Source organism: Tetrao urogallus (genome assembly GCF_951394365.1).
Source record: "Tetrao urogallus genome assembly, chromosome: 1".
Taxonomy (NCBI): domain Eukaryota; kingdom Metazoa; phylum Chordata; class Aves; order Galliformes; family Phasianidae; genus Tetrao; species Tetrao urogallus.
Genome location: NC_136813.1, coordinates 154,459,185 through 154,480,327, shown reverse-complemented (window position 1 = coordinate 154,480,327; position 21,143 = coordinate 154,459,185). Strand labels below are relative to the sequence as shown.

Genomic DNA, 21,143 nt, shown 5'->3' with positions numbered 1-21,143 from the left:
AAATGTGTTGAGTATGTTGAAAATAAAAAAATGTTTATGCTTGTTAAAGACAGTTGGAGGAAATATCTTTTATTAAGCTCAAAGTCTTGAAAAAGTAGAAAAACTTTTGTATGAAAGCTTCTTGTCTGAAAAGGAAGCAGCAGATAACTTCAGTTTTTCAGTTTCTTTTTTTTTTTTTTTTGTAACTTCAGTTAAAAAGTCATCAAGATCAAATGTTTGATTGCACACGTCTTTGGCAATAGAATACCAGGAAAGAGAACCAGGGACGAAAAAGGGAAATTAAATATATAACAATGATAAACTGTCTCCTTCTTGGGATCTGGATAGCTTGCAGTGTGAGTTTAACATTCAGTACGTGGGACCATAAGGAAAGGAGATGGACAATAAAAAAAGAGAAAGGAAATAAAAAACCAACATTAGTATCAGAAAATGGGATAGTTCCTGGCATCTTTTCTGAAGAACCTGACTCACGTTAACACAAAAGAGTTTTTCATCCCTTATAATTTACTAGCCAAAATATCTATCTTTATCTATCTTTACTTCTGTACATACAGAATTATTAAAAAAAAAGAAAGTTTGGCCTAACGGTTTTTAAACATCATTGGCAAATTGATTGAGCTTATAGATTTATATATGCACAACTAAAGGCTGTCAGTATTTTTAGGACTCCTACCTTGGAACAAATTTGTGCTGCTCACTGAATGTAGCTGGTAGGGGAAGTAATCCATCCAAGTATGAACATTTACTTCTTAAGCCTGTTCCATTAGTCTAATACCCTGAAATCTTACAGGTAACAACTGGATGTCTTCTGCACTGAATGTATGTAGTTCACATCTCAGAAAAATCATCAATATTTCTTAAGAAAAAATACATTTTTTTTTAGTGAATATGTTCCATTCATAATGGTTGATTGTGAATGGAAGCTGTATCTATATGCTGCTGACAAAACACAACACTTTTCTGCCACTGTCAGTAAGAACTTCAAAGGCAATCCACAGCATAGCTCTGCACTTCAAGGCCTAAAAAAGACAAAGAAGATACTGATTGCTGCTTTTCTTTGCAGTGTTTGTCGGAGAGGGGTATTCAATTGCACTAGTTACCCCTGTCCTGCTGTATGCACTATTTATGGAGATCGACATTATTATACCTTTGATGGCCTGGAGTATGATTACGCCAGTGACTGCCAAGCTTACCTGCTAAAGGTAGGAGAACTGTTCATATATAAGTTCAAATTTTCCATGAGAGGACAAATATTTGGAACATCGGGAGATAATATATAGAATCAAACATTAAAAAAACAGGTGCATCCAAAGGACGATTCTGTCAGTGATATTGTGTTCTTGTTCATTTGAAAATGGACCAATGGTGTGTCATTACGTAACTGCATGGTCTGGAAAAGTATAGAAATCAATGCTTTCTATTCTACCCTAACCATGCTTTCATCATAATTAGGGAAGAATGGCGCTATGGAAGCTGCTCTACAGCTAGGTGTGAGTGATCTGCATCAGATCTGGAGTGTATGTGTATAATCATATCAAACACAATGATTTCATAATTGAACAATGAAATCCTTCATTAAGATTGTCTGGCAGCTGCACGCTAATGTTCCTCAGAGCACACATTTACAGTACATTGCTAGCCTTGTTTTTGTTTAAAAATACCATTACTGACATTTGGAAATATATTCTATTACTAACAACGCTATTGTTTGTTATCATTGTTGCTATTATTAAGGTTAAGAGTCTGTTCTGATTTATAATAAGGTGTTTAGAAGAATATTCATTTTCTGTCAACCCTAAATGTCTAACTGTAAGAAAAAGAGTGGTTTCTTTAAAAGAACTACTGCAAATAGTTTATTTCATGTACAGTTCTGAAGAGTATTCACAGCTGTGAAGTAAAATAGATTGGCCCCAGACTTTTTTCTATAAGAATACATCACAGAAAACTCCTAGTATGTAGCATGTAGTCTCAGAAAATAGTTCTTACTCTTGAAGACATTTGAACCTTGGTAAAAGCCTTCTTCCTTTAATGCAAAAAATCCATTTATGCAAAAAATTAGAGTTTACTTCACCTGTAAAATCATCTTGCCTATATGGTTTAGCATTAAACGTGGAGGTTGGTGGCCCTGCATGTGGTAGGGGGGTTGGAGATTCATGATCCTTGAGGTCCCTTCCAACCCTGGCCATTCTGTGATTCTATGATTCTGTGATATGATAAGGTAGAAAGTTGGACTGTCAATTATTAATTCTTATGCCATCAAACCTTAGTGTGAATATTTTCCTTTTACAATCAAATGTCACCTACTACTCTGCAGCATATGAAAACACCTATTTGGAAATAAAACCTGTGGATCATTTGGAGTCCAAGAATAAAATTGCCAGTCACATAATTAAGGCATGTAGAAGGAACACTGCAAGTAGTCCTTTCATCAGGTGAACATGGTAAACTAAGTGATGAGACAGCTGCCTGTCTAGATCTATTTTTCAGCTTTCTGAGATTTTTCCCTCACACTTAGCTAACATGAGAAAGTTTGGCTTAATTTTTTTCATGATTTTTCAGTTCTCTTTAGTGTATGGAAAACTTGATCTATATTGAAGGAATGTTGATAACAAATCAAGCATTGCATAAGTGTGTCTAGAAGAGACGATATAATTGTGGGCTCATTTTTGAATGTGAAATGTTCGGAAAAGTTTTAGGGGCAAATAGAAAGAATTAGAAGATGGGACTGTGGGCAGATGCCCAGGAGCTTTGAAGGAACTAAAATACAGAATTGATGAACTATGTGATGTGTAATCCTGGAATCAGAGGAATGGAAGATGGGAGTATAACCAAATATTTTAAAAGAGCTTCTTGACTGAATTTGGCAGGAATAGACCAGCACATCTGATTTCCATATGAAGGAAATGGATTGAAGTTATTACAAAGATAATAACGTGATACTGGGGGAGAATTGAGTTCTTTTTGTTAAAAAATGTTACAGGAGTTGAATCTTCTGAGTTATTCGGTAAAGATAATAAGTAAAAGGATAAGGATGATCAGGTCAATGTATGCGTATTTTCAGACTTAAAAACTTTTGGAAACAGTTTTTGACAAATATTTTTTAGAATCCAGGCTCTAAATTAAATCTGAGAAGTTAAAGGACAAGAATAAATAATCTTTTTTTTTTTTTAAGAACTGAGAGAACTCAGAGACCTCCCATGGGGATCTATGCTGAAAGCTCTGTTCAACATCTTCAGAAACCATTTTGAAAAGGTTTTGTGGAGACTGAGCTGAAAGAGTGCTGATGGTACAGAAGCAGTCTGAACAGCTGAAACAGAAGCAGACCACCAAAAATTTAGGAGTATTTTATAGCAGAAAACTCTACGTGATAGAATGAAAAATGCAGATCAGTGCACATAGCAAAAAATTGTGATTATGCTGTCATGAAGATAGGTACTAAATTACCTATTAATATGTAGGGATTAAATTTTATGCGAGAAAAATACAAAAGGCAGATCTATTTGTCATCTTACTAGTGGCAACCTGAGTGATAATCAAAGGTGTTATCCATACTCTGATTTCACATAGGCTTTTATTTGTGTGTATACGGTTACACCACAGTGATAGGACATATGTATGGGCAGTATTAACCACACACTGATGTGGTTAAAATGCACTACGTGTGCAGACATGATAGCATGAGCAAGTGCTCGTTCGACAGAGGAGAGGGTTCCCTGACTGTCTTTTCATAATCATCCTAAGCTGTATTTTGGCCATGTGCAGTGTTGTTTCATAAATAGCAGTGTCAGAGTAATATAATGAATCACCCTTGAGCTTCTCTTTATACAGGAGTTATATTAGAGAGCCTTGTCTCCTATGACCTGCTATCCAAACAGACAAGCCAGATGAAAGGTGGGAAAGCATATGAAGTTGCAAAGTTTAAATGTCTTACCTAACACCCTGGCAGGCAGAGATGTCCAGGGAAGCCTTGTCTCCTAAACCATGCTACTTATCCTATAAACCAACATATCTACATTTCTTGCTTAAAAATAAACTTACATATGTGCTGTGTTCTTCAGGTTATACCTGCATGCAAGGTATTACAGTGCATCTCAGATTTGATAGTTATTACTGCAAAATTCACTGATTTACTGGTAGTTTTCAGTACTGTTTTGAGTTCGATTTTTATGGATAACATGTAAAAGGCTCATCAAAAATTTGAAATTTAAAATGACATGATCATAATAATGTATGTGCATATGTATATATACATATATAATATATATATTGTATATATACATATATACAAGATTGTAATAACTTTGTCCTTTTCCTTGTAGTCATTTTCCTATTTCTTTTTCCTTTGGGAACTGGACCATTTCATCTTTGCTATCTTAATACTCTAAACAAAGGTGCCATAGTAGTGCAACAACGGAAACTAAAACTACAATAAATTTATTGACATACTAATACTTTGACATAGAATTGAGTCCAAGAATTATCATTTGGATCCCATGTCCCTGGTGGCAGGATAAAACACCATTCCCATCCACCTCACCAGCATGCAGTTTCATTTGGCTATTAGCCTCCCTGAAGGTGATATGTTTGAACAGCCTTTCAATTTGTCACTTTACTGCTCTCTACTAAAGAAGTCATCCTTACTATCTATTATGCTTTCAATAATGAACTCTTGTGCTCCAGTGGGGGAAAAATCAAGTATTGATTTTCAGCCAATTATGAAACTTTAATCTTTGTTTTTAACACCAATATCACCTTTCAGATGTTTTTAAGGCAATAGTAGGTAAATGAAAAAGCCCTTTATAGCTATTTCAACAGATATGTATACATTACTCAGACAATGACCATGACTATTTAATTCACCAATCACGAATATTAGGGCAGTAATGTTTCATAACAAGATACAAAGGAGTTAGGAGTTACCTTACACACTGAGAAGTAAAGTTTATGTATGGATGGGTGACATTCACAGAGAATACATCAATATTTGCTTCTAACCTTTTAAAGCTTGCTTCAGTAATTTGAAAGGAGAAAAAAAACAAGCAACAAGAATACCTCAGAAAACCATCTAGTTTTTCTATTATCAGTGTAGATCATGTAAACTCTTAGTTTTATCCAGAGAGTATTGATGAAATCATGCCAGCCAATTTCCTGATTAAAAATATTTAAATACCCTGATTTCTTCCATTTTACCGCTTGTCTTCTGTCTTCAGTGATACTGCATTCTTTCCCAAACAAAGTGATACTTTCTAGCAAACTTCTAATTAGTGTTCTGTATACTTGTAGTATATTTCTTCTACTTGCCTGTTGCATAGAACTTTTGCTTTTACAGTAAGATTGCTATCTATTATATATGTTGGTCTTCTTTCTACCCTTCTTTCTACCCTACTGGTGGTTTCCAGTCATGCAGTTCAATATATTATTTACTGAGGTGTATACAGTCAATACGTTTGCACTTCAGAGCCCCTCAGACTTGTTCTCTTTCAAGAAATAGAATTATATTTTCTCTGATTTGACTTCAAAGGATAGTTTAGAGGGACTGTGTTCTTCACCATATTAAAGCTACTTTTTAAATCTTTTTGTTGCGACCATGAAGACTCTTCTAAAGACAAAGCTGCCACTAGTTTTAATGTGTTGAAGGACCATGGAAGTAACACCAGACATTGTTGAAATAATTGACTAGTTATGCCAATTAGAAGGGTCAAGAGACACCACATGGGAGCCCATTTGTTGAGAAAGAGGTTTATTTAACCCAACATGATCTAAGCCAGTATCACAGTTTCCCAAATTATTATCCTACTGCTGAGCAATCCCATGTGTTAGATAGCTAGTTGCCCTGAAGAATACAGTGAGGAAGCTCTTTTCTTGCATATGCTTTATTTTGTAACTTGACACAATTTTGAAGCTCCTAGTTTTTGCTCTTTTTGTTCAAATGCTTAATTTGATTGATGTGCTGATTATATTTCACCTGTTAGTTGCTGATGTATTTAACTGGATTGCTAAATTCATCAAAGGATGGTTGTGTGTAAGGTGCAGCAACCCTGCACAAAGCAACAATTCTTCAGTTATTTGACACGTCTGAAGAGGTAGAAGTAGCCTATATCTCACTTATCTTTTTATAATATTTAATTAATTTATTTTTGCTCAACATTTTTCATCATCATTCATTCCAGGACTGTAGATCCATGCATGCTTGTCAGGTAATTTATAGCAACATTAACTGTGTAGAAATAACAATGCATTTCTAGACATTGATTTGTGTGCAAATCAATGTCCAAAACAGGGAGGCTACTTTTCAGGGAAAATATTATTTACTGTGAATAGTTTGCCTAGTTGCTAAAACACCAGCTGTTTGCTTTCTATCAACCCCATTATTTTAGAAGAAATCATTCTGGATGTCCCCTATTTTCAGTGTCTCTGGAAGTCCAGCAAGGGTCAGAATCAAGATCCCTGTAGAATACAACTCTTCGATCCTAGTCTTCAATTGGGCAGCTCAGAGCTCAGATAACATTGGCTTGTACCTGTTTTTCTATTTGTTCTATCCCATCTGTGAGCAGAAGATTTAATTACAGTTGGCAATGGATTTATGCTCTGCTTCCATTTTCTCTAGATCAATGATTTCGGACTCAATTACCTCTACATGCCTTTCTGTCTCCACCACCTGATTCTTCAGACCATTAAATTATGCAGTGAATGAATCACTTTTATCCTCCAACAAAGGAAAGATTTCTTTCAGTTTGTGCAGATTAGCATGGAAGGTTTCCAAGAAAGGCTTGGGGGAAGTTTCTTGCCACAAGGCTGGAAATTTGGAGGAGCATGCTTTGCCTCAGACATTAAACCTTCTTTCTAAGGATCTTGCTATGTAGTAACCACTCAGTTTGAAGAAAGTGACCTTTTCACCTCGGAGTTTTGCTAATGGACTAATGTTCAGCATCCATCAGTCCTTTGCCCATACTGATTCTAAAATATAATCTGATGACTGTAGGAAAAGCCAGATCACCATAAGAATGGCTGCCTCAGTTAGGTCCCCTATATTGGGTAAAGTTTTGCAAATGGTTGATGCCCACATTCTACTGATAAAGCAGTAAAAGGTGAGGAAAAAGTAGCATCTTGCAGCTGTATCAGGAAGTTGTATAATATGTTGTCAGCAAAGAAATGGAAGAGGGTGCTCAGGCAAGTCACACATAGGGGCTGCTTAGCACTTTATGGCCTCTCACTCTGGAAGCTGGATGGGCATTAAAGTTACTCTGGTTTAATTTAGGATATGAGTATTTTTGTTTCTGAATGCATGGAAACTAAACTTCAGCCTAGAGCAGTACAGATAAACACATTTAATATTCATTAAATCTAAAAAAAAAAAAAAAGGTTTTTTTTTTGCAAGTTCCAGATTTTGTGTCCAGACCTTCATTTGTTGGACAAAGTTATCACCATTGTATCCTATCCTTTTTTTTTTTTTTTTCCTTTTTATTTTTTCTATTCTGTTATGCTTTATCAGTACAAATGAACAGCAATAAAATGTTTTTCTTTATCATGCAGTATATATCAGTACAATACAAACAAGTTCCATATTAGTAATTATTTAGATATTTAAAAATGACATCAACTGCGCTGCTGATTTCTATATAAGAACAGCTTGTGTTTCAGAATGTGTCACTTAGAAAGAAATACTTGAATGTTCCCAAAACCTTAATCTTCAGGATATCTCATTTTTAATTAGAAAAGGATTGCAGTGATGTGACCTGTGCAGAAGCCAAATCTGATACACAAGCAGGCAAAACTAAATAAGTAAAGCAAAAGAAAATCTGTTTAAAGGATCTCTTCTCAAGTCTTACTGTATTTCTCTTAAAATATATATAAAAAAAATGAAAACCCAAGCCTGTCCCAGCTCTCTCTACTTAATTTCACCAAAATTGCAAAACTGTAGAAATGCTGACTAGAAAAGAATGGTATGAAGTTCGTCAAGAAAAATATTCCCTGTTACATACTGCACATTTTTAGGTGTAGATTTATGATATTTATCTGAATTTAAAAAGTATTATTGATAAAACTCCGGAAGACACTGCCATAAAATTAATACAAAATATCACTGCAATGTAGAAAAACTGATACGATGATTTATCTTTCCTATTGCTTGTATAAATATACACATACTTGCAATGGATCTTTCTCAAGAGTCCTTGAGAGTTTATTCTATCTGGATTTTATCATTTTGGGAAGTCACTTTTAAAGAAAAAGGAAAGCTTTAGCAAACATCTGTAAGTAGTCTGAGAATGAGTCGGTAGCTGGGATAATCTCCTGAATTTTTTCAGTGATTCTATTCAGTTGGTCTCTTCCATCTTTACTCAATTGTACTGCAGTAGTAGGAATGTATCACATCCCATAGGCTTATTGCAAGTTTCTTTGTCATATTTTAACTGCAAATGATAACATGATCTGACACAGATATTGAGAAAATGAAGTAATTTGTGTGCATGTGCATGAGCAACTTAGCTCTTAGATTCTTAGTTCCAAATTTTTCTTGCCTTAAAATATTTGTATAGAAATACAGAACATCTGGAGAAAAAAAAGGTAATATTACTCCTTTTCTTTTTCCTGTGAGAGCATCACTTACTATCCTTCCCATTATGTTGCATCTCAACACTTATGTGGACTTCCTCCTAAACTGAGACAGCATGTATCAGTGCCATCTGCTGACTTTGGACAATATTGCTCCAAAGTTTGAAAATCTATGGGGAAAGCTGATGACACAGATTTGAACAGGCTGCAAAATGAGGGATTAAATAAAGTTATACATAATGTATCTGTATTGTTTTGTAATGACACAGGAGAAATTATCATAGGAGCAAAAAGAAAGAAGCCTTCCAATCAGAAGTGCTTCTTGGTGTAAACCGTGACTGTGTTTGGAGTAATTAATGTTTTCACCAATTATTTGGAGATGAACCGCCCTATAAAATGGCACAAGGAACTAGTGGAGAAAGATCATGTAGGGTGCCAAGTCATTTGCCTGCTCTCCAAAAACACTTTAGTATATGTACTTAAGTGCTCACTAAAATTAGCCTATGATGCTAATATACTTCTCCTTGCCTCAAGCTTGCTGAAGTAATGGTTTCAAATGTTACGTTACTTCGAAGAAACTCTGACTGCAGTGAAAAACCACCAAACTAATTCTAAAGTTTCCAAAAGCTTGTCTGAGTTGCGTTAATAGTGCTTCTCTTAAAATATGCAGGAAGAAGAAAGAAAATTCTACTTTTTGAATTAATATCTATTTTTTACATTATATTTCAATCTTATTGCGTATGTTTGTTTATGTGACTACATATGCAAACTTCTAATGGATTATGAAAACAAAAGGAAAACAAGGCTGATCTGTATCTGTCTCTGTCCAGTTCTCTGATGTCCCTAGATTTTGTGGACACCTTGTTTGCAAGTTAGCATATGGAAGGAAACAAAACACGCAGAAAAAAAGAGAAAATCAGGTTATCAATAATGGAATTAGAGAGATTTTGATGAAAATTTCTAAGAAAATAAACACAGCCACCTATAAACTGTCTTCTCCCAGGCTGCACTGTGGGACTGTGTCAGAGCGGTGCACAGTTTTGTTATTGGTTGATATAAATTTCTAATGGGATATTGAAATAGAAAGTTTCTATCAAAAATAAGCCCTAGCATTCCCAAGTGCTACTTAAAAAAAAGATAGAAGTACTATGCCTTTTTGTACAGGAAGGAATATGGAAAAAAAGTGCAGCGAAGTCTAGAAAAAGAATGTTCTGAGAAGCAGGACTGACAATGAGCCCTTGACTGACTGCCCAGATCTGTGACTCTGTCTTCCTTGTTGCTTGGCAACTCCATGTTATCACAAAGAAACTGATATTAAGTTGGAACAGGCTGGATATGGTAATTTACGTGGGAAGATACTCTTGCAGTGGGAAAACCATTTTATTTCTAGTTTCTGTCAGCGTAAGTAGGTTTCACATGATGAACTGTAGTACATCCCCTTTCGGGTGCATTTTACCTAAAAAGGTAAAGAACAACTCTGCCCTGGAAAGAGACTGTGAAAAAAAAAAAAAAAAGAAAAGAAAAGAAAAAGAAAAAAGAAGAAAAAAAAAGAAAAAAAATAGAAGAAAGAAAGATAGAAAGAAAAGCAACAATGCCCCCTAGCACCTTGCTATTTATTAGACATGCTCCTAGTATCTACTCGGACATTCTTCCAACAGTAGTGACAAAGGCTGGTCTGCACAGCTATGTGGTTCCACATACAGTTTACAGTTTAGAGAGATGGAACTTGACTAATTTGAAGACCATCATAGCAATGGAGTAATTTGAATTTTGTTGGTACTGCACGATTGGGAAAAGAACCCCTTTTGTTAAATTGAGATGAATGGAGAGTATGGCAAGGGTCTGTATATAAAGCATATCTTATCTTGAAAGCACTGAGCCACAAGAGATACATAATACATAAATATGTTTTTATATTTAGGCTTAGGTCTAAGATCTAAAGGGAAAGAGAGAATATACAGAATATGCACTATTTGATGAATCTGCTTTGTTTCTTAAATATTTGTTTTACTTGTAGTTCTACTAAACAACATCACACTGCATTCCCATCTCTATATTTCCATCCTGTTCCATTTCCAGTAATTTAACACCAACGTGCCGTTCTACAAGTAAGGAAGTACTTCACATGTCTTCAGGACTCCCTGTTCTGGCTTTGGTCAGCAAAACATTCCCTGTCTCCAGCCTTCTCTCTGCTGCAGAGTTAACTTGAAATATAACTCAACTTTTACCCTTGGCTCAAATCCCAACAATACACAAAAACTTTGTGCCTCGAGTGTGTTGATGCTGTTCAGCCGAAGGGATTGGCCTGGACTGTCAGAAGGCACAGGCAGCAGTTTCAATTAGCAAAGCTAATACAGCTACCCAGTGCTGCTCCAAAGACTTGTCTTCATTGCCAAAAAAGGTGTATTTCTACTGAGGGATAATTAGCCTGAATTAGCTGTCCTTATTTAAAATAAAGCCCTCCATCTCTTTTCTTACAGTGAAGTCACTGCTTCCCTATTAACACAGAGGACCCTCTTTTGATGAGGCTAAGATAACAGAGGAGGAATTAACTTTGCAATGAAAACAGCCCATGATGTTCCAGGCATCAGTTAGACCCACAGACTGCAAGCTAAGCCCCTTTCTGAACTCACTCATGGCAGGGAAGTATCTTCCTTGCTCACTTTTCACTTGGCCAGCGTAGGATGGATCGGCTTGCATTCTATCTACCAAACTAATGAGTTTGTCTCCTTTTTAATTTACCACATCACCTTCAATAAATCCAAAAATGCTTTGGGCTGTTATCTGACTCGGAGACGAGTAATTACTGGATTGACTCCAGCAGCAAGCATGGCTTAATTAAAACGCGGTGTATTTCCCAAAATGGTAGTGACCAATTTTATTCTGAGTGCAGCCTAAAAAAATTTTATAACAGGACAGATGAACTTCACTCTTCCCTAAAGAAAGCACTGCTTTTAAACTGATCTTCCACTGCTTTTAAACTGATCTTCACTGCTAAATGGTGAAAAGCTGTCTTATAGCCCCTTACCACTGGCATCTCATCCTTACCTAACCCATCTTAACTGCTGTGTTGCTAACACACACAACCCACCTGCTTCTTAAACCCAGGTGTTGTGGTAACATAAAGCTTGCTAGCAGTCTCCTGTACCTTATGCTCATTGCATGAGTTTGTAGAGTCTCCTGTATGCCAACCAGCAGTACCCTCTGGCTTGTGAACCATGCCAGACTCGGGGCTGCAAAATTGTAGCACCTCAGCATGGCACCAAAAATTCCTCTACACTTTGGTTTTGTCTTTTTTTTTTTTTTTCAGATTTTTTTTTTTTTTCAATTTGAAAGTGTTCTTTAAAACAGCCTTGTCACCTTAGCTTTTATTGGAAAAAGAAAAAAAAAAACAAGAAAAAAAAAAAGAAAAAAAGGCTGCCTCCTGCAGCAAGAATATGTTCAGTATTTCTCACTGGTGAGAAACAATTGCTGATACGTTTTTTCATTCTTGAACTCTGATAAGCACAGAAGGAATAAGTAGTTAGGGGTGTGCTCCCTGTGTCTTACAGGGATGCATTGAAGCTCTGGGGAGAGGTGCTGAGGGAGCAAACTAGGGCAGCAATCCCTCCTGTTGTGGCTTAGCGGAGCTCTCCAAGAGCACTGCTTGGAGCCAGGAGGAGGTCCCAACACTGGCTAGCTGTTGAGAGCCAACGTTTTCACTTTGTCCACTGTTCCCATTAGCATCTGCAATTAGTTCTAGCTAGTCATGTTCTCAGAGAGGGCTTAAGGAAGGGTGGGAGTAAAAAGAGAAGTTTAAACATCGTTCTGTTTTTAGAACTACCCAAGTGTCTCCTATGGGACTGAATGACTCAGAGTTCATACACAGAGCTTGCCACCTCCAGGATTTTTATTTCATATCTGTCACAGGTCTGTAATGACTGTAGGACTGAATGTGATTGAAAATTAAACTGTTTTCAGAAGCATTGTTACTGGCATATTAATGTTATGAAGATAGCTCTCTCATGTCTTGTGCATAATTACTGCATCTTGTTGATTTGCAAGTGTTGATACAGAAGTAAAATAAAAGAAGTAAAAAAAAAGCCAACAGATACAGGCTTGGGAGTGCATGGCTTATATTTGAATGTGAGATACCAGCCCTCTGGTAAACTAAAACACAACAGAATAGATGATACTTCTAGATGTTAAAAAACTAAACAATTATTAAAAAACCCACTCACAAACAAATTGTCAGCAGAAACCTTTCCCTGCTTCAATGAGCATGTCTCATGGGTTTCTGAATTTTGATGGATGGTTGTAAAAAAAAATAGTTTTATCTACTACTGACAGATGGAAGGTTTCTTGGCTTCAGAAATATGAACTGCTGGATCTCAAGTACCTTGGTCCAAAAATAAAACTCTTTTAATAACATGTCTCAATTTTGACAACCATACTGTACAGTAAGTCTTGGATTCTACATATAAGTATGTTTTACAAGACTAAACCAGACTTTTATTTTAGGGCTAGATCAATCCTAACAGTTTGTTAAGTCCTTAGAACAGGATCTCACTATTAAATGCAATGGTTCTTTCTGTTAACTCCAAATCTGAATTTGTTTAGAATTTAAAACACAGTTCCTTTATTTTTCTTGAATTTAATTTGGAAGACGTGAAAACATTAAGTTGTTTTTTGATGATGAGGCTTGAATAAATATGCAGGAACAAAGCACAGTTGAATCTGTAAGTGAAATGATGATTTCTTCTTCATGTTGCAGAGCACAGACAACTCTAATATATCTGTAATTGCTCAGAACAAAAAGTGCTTTGATAATGATATTGTTTGCTCGAAGAATATTTTCATTGCTGTTGGAGACTCTGAGATTTATTTTAGTGAACTTTCTGAGAAGCAGGTTAGTTATTTTCTTTCTTTTTTTGGGTAGCCTTTCAAGACAACTATTCTGAAGTTATGACTGTAAAGGAACATATTTTTGGAAAATATCTCCCAGTCTGGGTTGATGCAGTATAAGAGTCTAGGCTTGAATAAAGCGTCAGCTCCCAGAAAAAATACTGTTTTTTCACCGTTTTCTTCAAGTTCTTTTTTTCATACAAAGAAGACTGATCTAAAACCTCAAGGAGTCAAACCATGCTGAGATTTATTTTGCACCATTTGGTTTTGAAAGTTAAACCAAAGTACATAATGAAAGCAAACCTGAATGATCCAAAACATAGTATATCAAAGTATTAAACAACATTTCTAGTAATAGTATTGATTCAGCTATACAGTGCAGATAAAGTATGCTTTTGTATACACTTTACATTACTAATTGGCTGTGGTAGAATTATGTTATTAGATCTTAATGATATCCATTTTTGTCAGAGTACCTTGAAGGGACAGGAAAACAAATCCAACTATCAGCTTTGGATGGCTGGATATTATACTGTGATACACTTTCCAGAACAGGATATTACAATTCTGTGGGATAAGAAGACCATGATGCATGTTACAGTTGGACCTCAATGGAAGGTGAGCCAAAATAAAAATTAGGGATTTTATGTAGTTCTCAATGTTGTTAATGTTGTACCTTCATGAATTGCTGTGATTACCTTTTCTTCTTGACTTGCCTTCCTAGTGATATAGCAGTTTAACAGCTGTTAGTGTTTCCCAGGTAAAATATGACTAAGGATGTGATTTAATGACAGGAGCCCTGAAAAGAAAGGGGTGGTTTTTACGTGCATGTTTACTCTGTTGCCCCACACACTGTAACCTTGAAGATGTACAGTGATTCAATTCTGACTCAAAGTTAATTTAGGAGTGGGAAAAGAAGATTAGATTTGAGTTACCTCACGTGTTTTCCCAATTTCTGAGAACAGTGGAAATGAATCTGCAGTAAATACATAGCTCTCAATGCAGAAGAGGGCTCATTTATAGCACAGGTTGTGTTAGGCTAATGGTGGAACTGAACCCTGAGTTGCAGAGGAGGCTGCTGAGATGAACGGATGGTGTTGTATCTTGAGTATAAATTTAAGAAAATGAGTTACAAGAAAGGATCTAGACAAGAACTGACATTTAAACCACGTAAGTATACTGTGACAGGGTTAAGAGCATGATGCAGGGAAGAACATGAGGCTCTTTCTCTTTGCAGTTGCTCTTTCTTCATTTTCTACATCAACATCTTCCTTGGTGCTTCTGTGACTCAATCTCTGGGTCCTAATGTAGTAACTTTATAAGCAAATTCAGTAATTGCATCCCTGCTCCATATCGGAAGTGATTCTATGTATTGTGAGGAAGCTCTTTTCTGTAAAAGAAAAGAAAATGAAAGGGCTTCATGCTAGAAAAAAAATATCAGATATTTTGGAATCTAAGACAAAGTTTCAGTAACCATTTAATCTCTTTTTAAAGCAACACTGTTGTAGGCTTTTGTTTCTATGGGCAGAAAATACTTCACGTATTTGCTGATTTATCAGCCATCAATAAAGAAAAAATATAGCTATTATTCTGTTTTACAGAATAATAAGCAAGGGGCTCAGGTCTAAAAGTTGTATATGTGGGCACAGGTACCTCAGTCTCTTTCTACTTTCTGTAGCTGCTTTTTCTGTAGGCTCTAGGTTAGCAAGATACAGTCTGCAGCAGTCCTTATAGAAACAACTCATTAGGCTGAGCCACAGAACCCCCAAAAACCAACTCTGTATTTTACTGTATGTATATCATTTTGTTTATGTATCTATGTGTGTATGTATGCATGTATATTTTTTTCATCAGCAGCACACTTGCTCCAACACAGGAGTATTACAACTGTCTCTTTCATAACTGCTGCTGTTATGAATGTTCTTGCTATTGTGATCTAAAAAAGAGGCAGCAAGTTTCAATCACAACAACTAGCCAAGCTTCACAATTACAAGGTAATTCACCTGAACTTTTGAATTCCAGATTGGATACAGTACTAAGCTTTCAGGAAGTAGAAGAAAAAAGGCAAACAAATAACAATTAAAAGTGATTTGTAATTGGTTACTGTAAGTATAGCAGAATGTCAGATATTTTCCAAGTGTAAGTCAGTTGCACTCACCTTTTTCATCTTAAGAATATTATAATCCAAACTGATTATTATTGACTATTAGGATATGTAAAAAATACATCCTTTTTCTTATTTAGGGTAAATTGGCAGGTTTGTGTGGAAATTTTGACAAATACACTTCAAACGACCTGACTACTTCAAACAACATGGAGGTGAGGAATGCACAGGTATTTGGAGACAGCTGGGTGTTAGGACAGGTAAGCCCCATGTCCAGTAAAAATTTAGAATAAAAAGTTGCTAATTTTAATTCATAAATGAATACAGTATGAGTGTATGAAACAGGGATTTTCTAAATTCAGAGTCATGATACATATTTGAACTTTTATGTCTGTAGAGTCTTATACTGTAACAAACATATACTGAATTTAAATGAAACCATCCAAGATTTTCATGTAAAAATACACTGATCCCTAAATAAAATATTTATTATAGCTGTCTGGATTTCAATTTTCTACAGATTTCATAGAATCGTAGAATATCCTCAGTTAGAAGGAGCCCATGAGAATCACCAAGTCCAACCCTTGGCTCCATGCTCAACCACCCCAAATTCAGTTTGCTTTCAAAATTTAGAATCAGTCCAGCTTTAAAAACACTTATCATTTTTCTGATGTTGGAAGCGTAGGGATATGGAAAGTAAACAGGATCTGAACACTGAAGAGAAACAGGTGGTCGTCAGCCCCCTGATGCTGCCTGCTTACGTACAAGCACGAGGGATTTTCTGCGCAGCACACAGTTAAAATTCATCAGTCTGGAGGAGATAAGCTGAGGAAGTTATAAAACTTAGCTTGAAAAAGCATCAGGCACAATCCATAGTGGAAAGTAGATTTCAGAGAAGGGAGGAGGCTGTAGTGTGGATTACTGCAACTGGGTTTTGTAATACACAAGAATTATTTTATTCATATGTGTTAAGAAGGAGAAAGATCTTATAGCCTTGTGAGCTTGCTGATAAATCAGTGTTTGCAAAACATTCCATCAGGATCTCTGCAAGACCCAGTTTTTAATCTGTTCTCTCCCTTACTCAGAGCAGGAAATTGAACCAATATCTCACCTCATGAAAGAATATGATATCAATTCCGCTTTGGAAGAAAGCCTTTGAGGTTTATCTCCCTCAATCTCCCCTTTTGGATCTGTTCTACACTTCATAAAATGTTTAAGTTTTGTGAGCAAGTAAGGGAAATATGTTTGTGGTTCTGCCGCTCATCTAGAAGGTGGTACATAAAGTGCATAAATACTTTATATGAAGTGTAATAGTATCAACAAAAGAGAACAAAAGCAATACTCTCTTGAATTCTCTGTAGGATCGTAGGAGGACTGGGTTTGGCTTCAAAGGGACAGAAGGAGTTTGTGGTCTCCTGTCACTTAATGAAGCACTGGAACTGTTGTCTCTGTTGACAGGGTTTGAGGAAGGGTCCCAGAGACGAGCTCTGTTCATACTCTTCCGCTTAAAAAGCATACTTGTAGAACCAAGTATAACAGGAATGCCTTTGATTTTATTCCATGAAAATCTTGAAGTTCTCTTTTTGCTTTTAATCCCACAATATATTGTTTTAATTTTTCAGGTCAGTGGCTTCTATAGTCTTAAACCATAAAAAGATGTTAGGGCACTTTACAGATAGGACCTCTGGCCCTTGAAGAGATGTATCCTGGTCATCTTTTTTGCATTATAAACACTGGAAAAGCATAATTGGTAGCTGGAGGCCTAGAACCCAATTCTGCTGCTGGGAAATGTGCTAGCATTGGCACAGTGAGAAGTGGGATGATTGCAGCGTTTCTTGTTGTCAGGAGCACATCCCCACACAGCATCATCAGAGTACCCCAATACTGTGAGTGGGTCTGTCACTGCTGTCTCCTGAGCTCCTCTGTTGTAGCAAGAGAGTATGCTTTCAGTTGAACTCATGTTCTTAGAGCTAAGTGCCATTTGCTTTTATTTTTCTGTTCACTTGTTTTTCTTCTTGAAGAGAGACTTAAAGAGAGGGAATTATATCTCAGCCACTTTTGAGTTATCATGATGAACTTTGACTCGTTTTTTATGAGTCCTACCACTGCTTTATTTGAACTTACAGGGCTACAGTCATCTGTAGTGTGCCTCCATTTAAAGTCAGTACAAAACCACCAGGGATGTATTTGGACCATGTATTTGTTTGTGATGTTACAGTTGGTTGCTCTGGTAATGATTATAATGTGTCACAAAGAAAACATTTTGTCTTAATGTGCTGAACAGACAGAAGGAACACTTTAGTACTTCAGAACAAAACACAAAGATTCTGTTTTGTGCAAATGTTTTCAATTATAAAAACAGATCAGGGAAAGCAGAAGATAAAGAAAATAGAATATAAACATTATTTTAGTTTTTGGACTACATAAGTATTGAGTTATATTATGTACATAGTATAGCGGAGTCTGTGCAAATACATCTTTTTATGAAATGACTGTGGTGTTTTTGTTTGCTTTTGAGTGCAAGAGCCCAAATGAAACACTAAAACCATGCGAGGTACATCAAAACAAGTTCCCTTATGCCAAAAAGGAATGCTCTATTTTGTACAGTGATGTCTTCGCACCTTGTCGCAATGTGGTAAGTTTATTAAATAAACCAGTTTTGCTCTCATGTAGGAAATATTAAAATTCCAACAATTAATTTCCTCTTGCCGTTCCTCTCTGAGTTCCATGGAGAACAGTAAGAAGAGCCTTGCAGCTATGTGTGTGGGCTATGTTTGTGTAGAGCTCCTTGTTCCTTTCAGAAGTGGAGCCTAAACATTATAGTGGTAACTGGAAGTTATGAGTTAGTAGACAGGAAAATCAGACTTCTGTTCTCTTTTGGTATTATTCGTATCTTTGATTTATATAGGTAAGTTGAATTTTAAGGTTTTTGTGGATTTTTAAAGTAGGCATTCATGTGATGTGTTTCCATCTTATCTAAAATGGTTTTATTTAGTTGACTGTCCTGCAAAATATAGAAAGAAATATAGGAAAGTGAGATTTCAGCTTCAAAGCTATCAGTGTTTTTAAAAGGTCAACAACTTAATTGCTTTGTATCAAAGCTCTGCTGTGTGGTGTCTCTACTCCTTACCTGACTGAGTGTGGGACTTGAGTTACAAGACTGTCCACAAACTCAGTCTAGACAGGACAGGGACAACAGTAAGTTGTGTGGGAATCTTTTATTCCTTTGTAGTCCACCCTTTACCAGTGCAATATATTCTCCGTGTATCTATGTCTCTTTCTGATTTGAGCTTCCCAAAGGTATTCAGAGGTGCTTCTTAACACCTGTGCAAGCAAGAACCACTATGATGTTTTGCTTCACTCTTTTTTTTTTTTTTTTTTTTTTTTTTTGTGACTAAATGTGATTAGTAGATGTTGCAGCTGAATCTCCTGACTTTCAGGACTGGAGTTTGATGTTAACATGGTCAGGAATTTGTCTGAAGAGGAGGTTGCAGTAGCTTAACCCAGGAGATTTATTGATGTTGACTTTGGTTACTATGTAAAGAATTTTTTGAACGTGTGCCTGAGAACACAGTGATGAGTGTATTTTCAAAGTGGAAAGTAATAAATAAAAATGGACTTTTGAGAGTTTTTAAGAAGCTATATTACAATAAGTCTTAAAGACAGATGTTTTCCATTCCATTCTTTATCTTACCTATGTTGTGATTAAAATTTTCAGGTATTATGCTAAGAATTTAGCACATTAATAACAAGAAATTCATGTCAGGCGCAAAACATGACTTTTAATTCATTGTCAGGTATTTTCATATACACATATCCATCTTGAGACAGCTTGTAAAGCAAACATCTTCCAGGTATTTTTACAACCTACTCATGAATGTGTGAAAAACTGCTCTTATTAAAGGAAGGTGCCATGACTTCCTATCAAAGATACCTACCTGGCTACTCCTTGCACAGGCAGGTACCAAGGGAAAAAAGAAAAGCCACCATGAAACACAATAAAGCAATAAAATAAGCACAGCTGGATTCTGGGAGGCTAGGAGGAATAGAAGGTGAAGGGATAGGTCTCACAGTGCTTAGAGCAGCTGCCTTGCAGAGTCTCTCCTGCAGTGTGGGTGGTGTAGGATGCTGCTGCGCATAGAGACAAGTTCCTGCTCTGGGACACAGCCTCAGATTCAGCCCAGGCTGGAAAATCCAATTTTAAGGGATACAAAATTTTGCATCTCTGGCTGGAAGGGACTTATGGATTGCAGTACTCAGCTGAGCACTGAATTCAGCAGCTGAAGAGTGGAAAGAAAAATCCATAACTCTTAAACTCAAAAGGAACTTCAATCTGAGCCTTCCTGCTTGTCACAAAAAGATGATGCAGATGAAAGAGAGGATGAAATCTGAAGCTACTGTGCTGTTTGGTAATTTCTGCTAAGGTGCTATAGCCATTTTCAACGGCTCATGCCCCCACTCCAGTAGTATCTCTATTTCCAAAATTAGAAAAAAGAATGAAAGTAAAATGGCATCACTCTCTAAGCACTAAAGGCAGAATAACAGTCATCTTATCTCTGTCAGCATCCAGCAACTGCCAGCTGAGAAGCTGTTTCAGTGCTGCCTTGTTGCTGTGACGGTGTTTGTGTAATCTGAGTGTCATTGGAATGCTCTACAGCTGAGACAGATTGGAGTCTATAAATGAATCCAAACTGAAGAGAAACATTGTTTTAAAGAATCAATGTGTTGAATGAGAACAGTTTTTTCTTAGGAGATCTTGCTCAACATTACAAAAAAAGACCTCTTAAAACCGAGAAGTACAGTATCAGTATCACAGTTTTAATTTGGAAGATTTTAGAGTGGGGAAGTGAGTGCCTCAGCTAATGAAGATTTGAAGGTTGAATATGTTGTAAAATGTCAGATGTGTGCTCAAGCTTGCTTGCCCTGGCCAAGGCCCCGCTCAAATTTCTACTTTAAGTACTTGGTAATCAGAGTTACAGCTCTGTAACTCTGTTTTTATTGTTCTTCATGCAGAGCTAACACGATGACTATAGGTGGCAGCATTTGCATTATGAAAACGCAGAACTGTCACTTTCTTTGTGCTCTTCAGAATCAACTAACAGCAAGAGTGTGGAGAGAGTATGAACAGTCATACTTGTTAAAAGCCATTGATTAAATTTTTTCTTTTGTCTGTAACATAGGTACAAACTGGTTATTTGCAGTATACCATTTGTAAAGGATTATACCAAAATCTTAGAAAATGCCATATTTTTGTGTTAAATTCTTTCAGTCGATCCTTCCTTGCACCTTCCTGCTGAAAATGGTGCAACATAAATTTGTACAACTCATGTAATCAAGTCACCTGCCCCTTCCCACCTTCTCTTTTCCAGATTGATGTGACTTCTTTTGTCAAGAACTGTCATACAGATACGTGTAACTGCAATCTTGGTGGGGACTGTGAGTGTTTGTGTACCAGTATTGCAGCTTATGCCCACAAGTGCTGCCAGCATGGAGCAGTGATTCATTGGCGATCTCCTTCGCTCTGTGGTATGTACCTGGGATGGCCTCACACCACAGACCACCCAGAGAAGTGGGTATATATGGCCTTTCCCTTCACAAAAAT

General features: G+C 36.4%; 1 protein-coding gene across 1 annotated transcript in view; it reads left to right on the top strand.

Annotated features, from left to right (window-relative positions):
* Nucleotides 1-21,143, top strand: part of OTOGL (otogelin like) — a gene marked incomplete at both ends in the record, with an annotated part of 90,268 nt that overhangs the window by 34,320 nt on the left and 34,805 nt on the right. The window contains 6 exons of the mRNA XM_079547603.1: nt 1,064-1,202; nt 13,307-13,441; nt 13,909-14,055; nt 15,682-15,801; nt 18,060-18,176; nt 20,911-21,067. Coding sequence (XP_079403729.1) covers nt 1,064-1,202; nt 13,307-13,441; nt 13,909-14,055; nt 15,682-15,801; nt 18,060-18,176; nt 20,911-21,067 — 815 coding nt within the window. The remainder of the gene's footprint in view (nt 1-1,063; nt 1,203-13,306; nt 13,442-13,908; nt 14,056-15,681; nt 15,802-18,059; nt 18,177-20,910; nt 21,068-21,143) is intronic.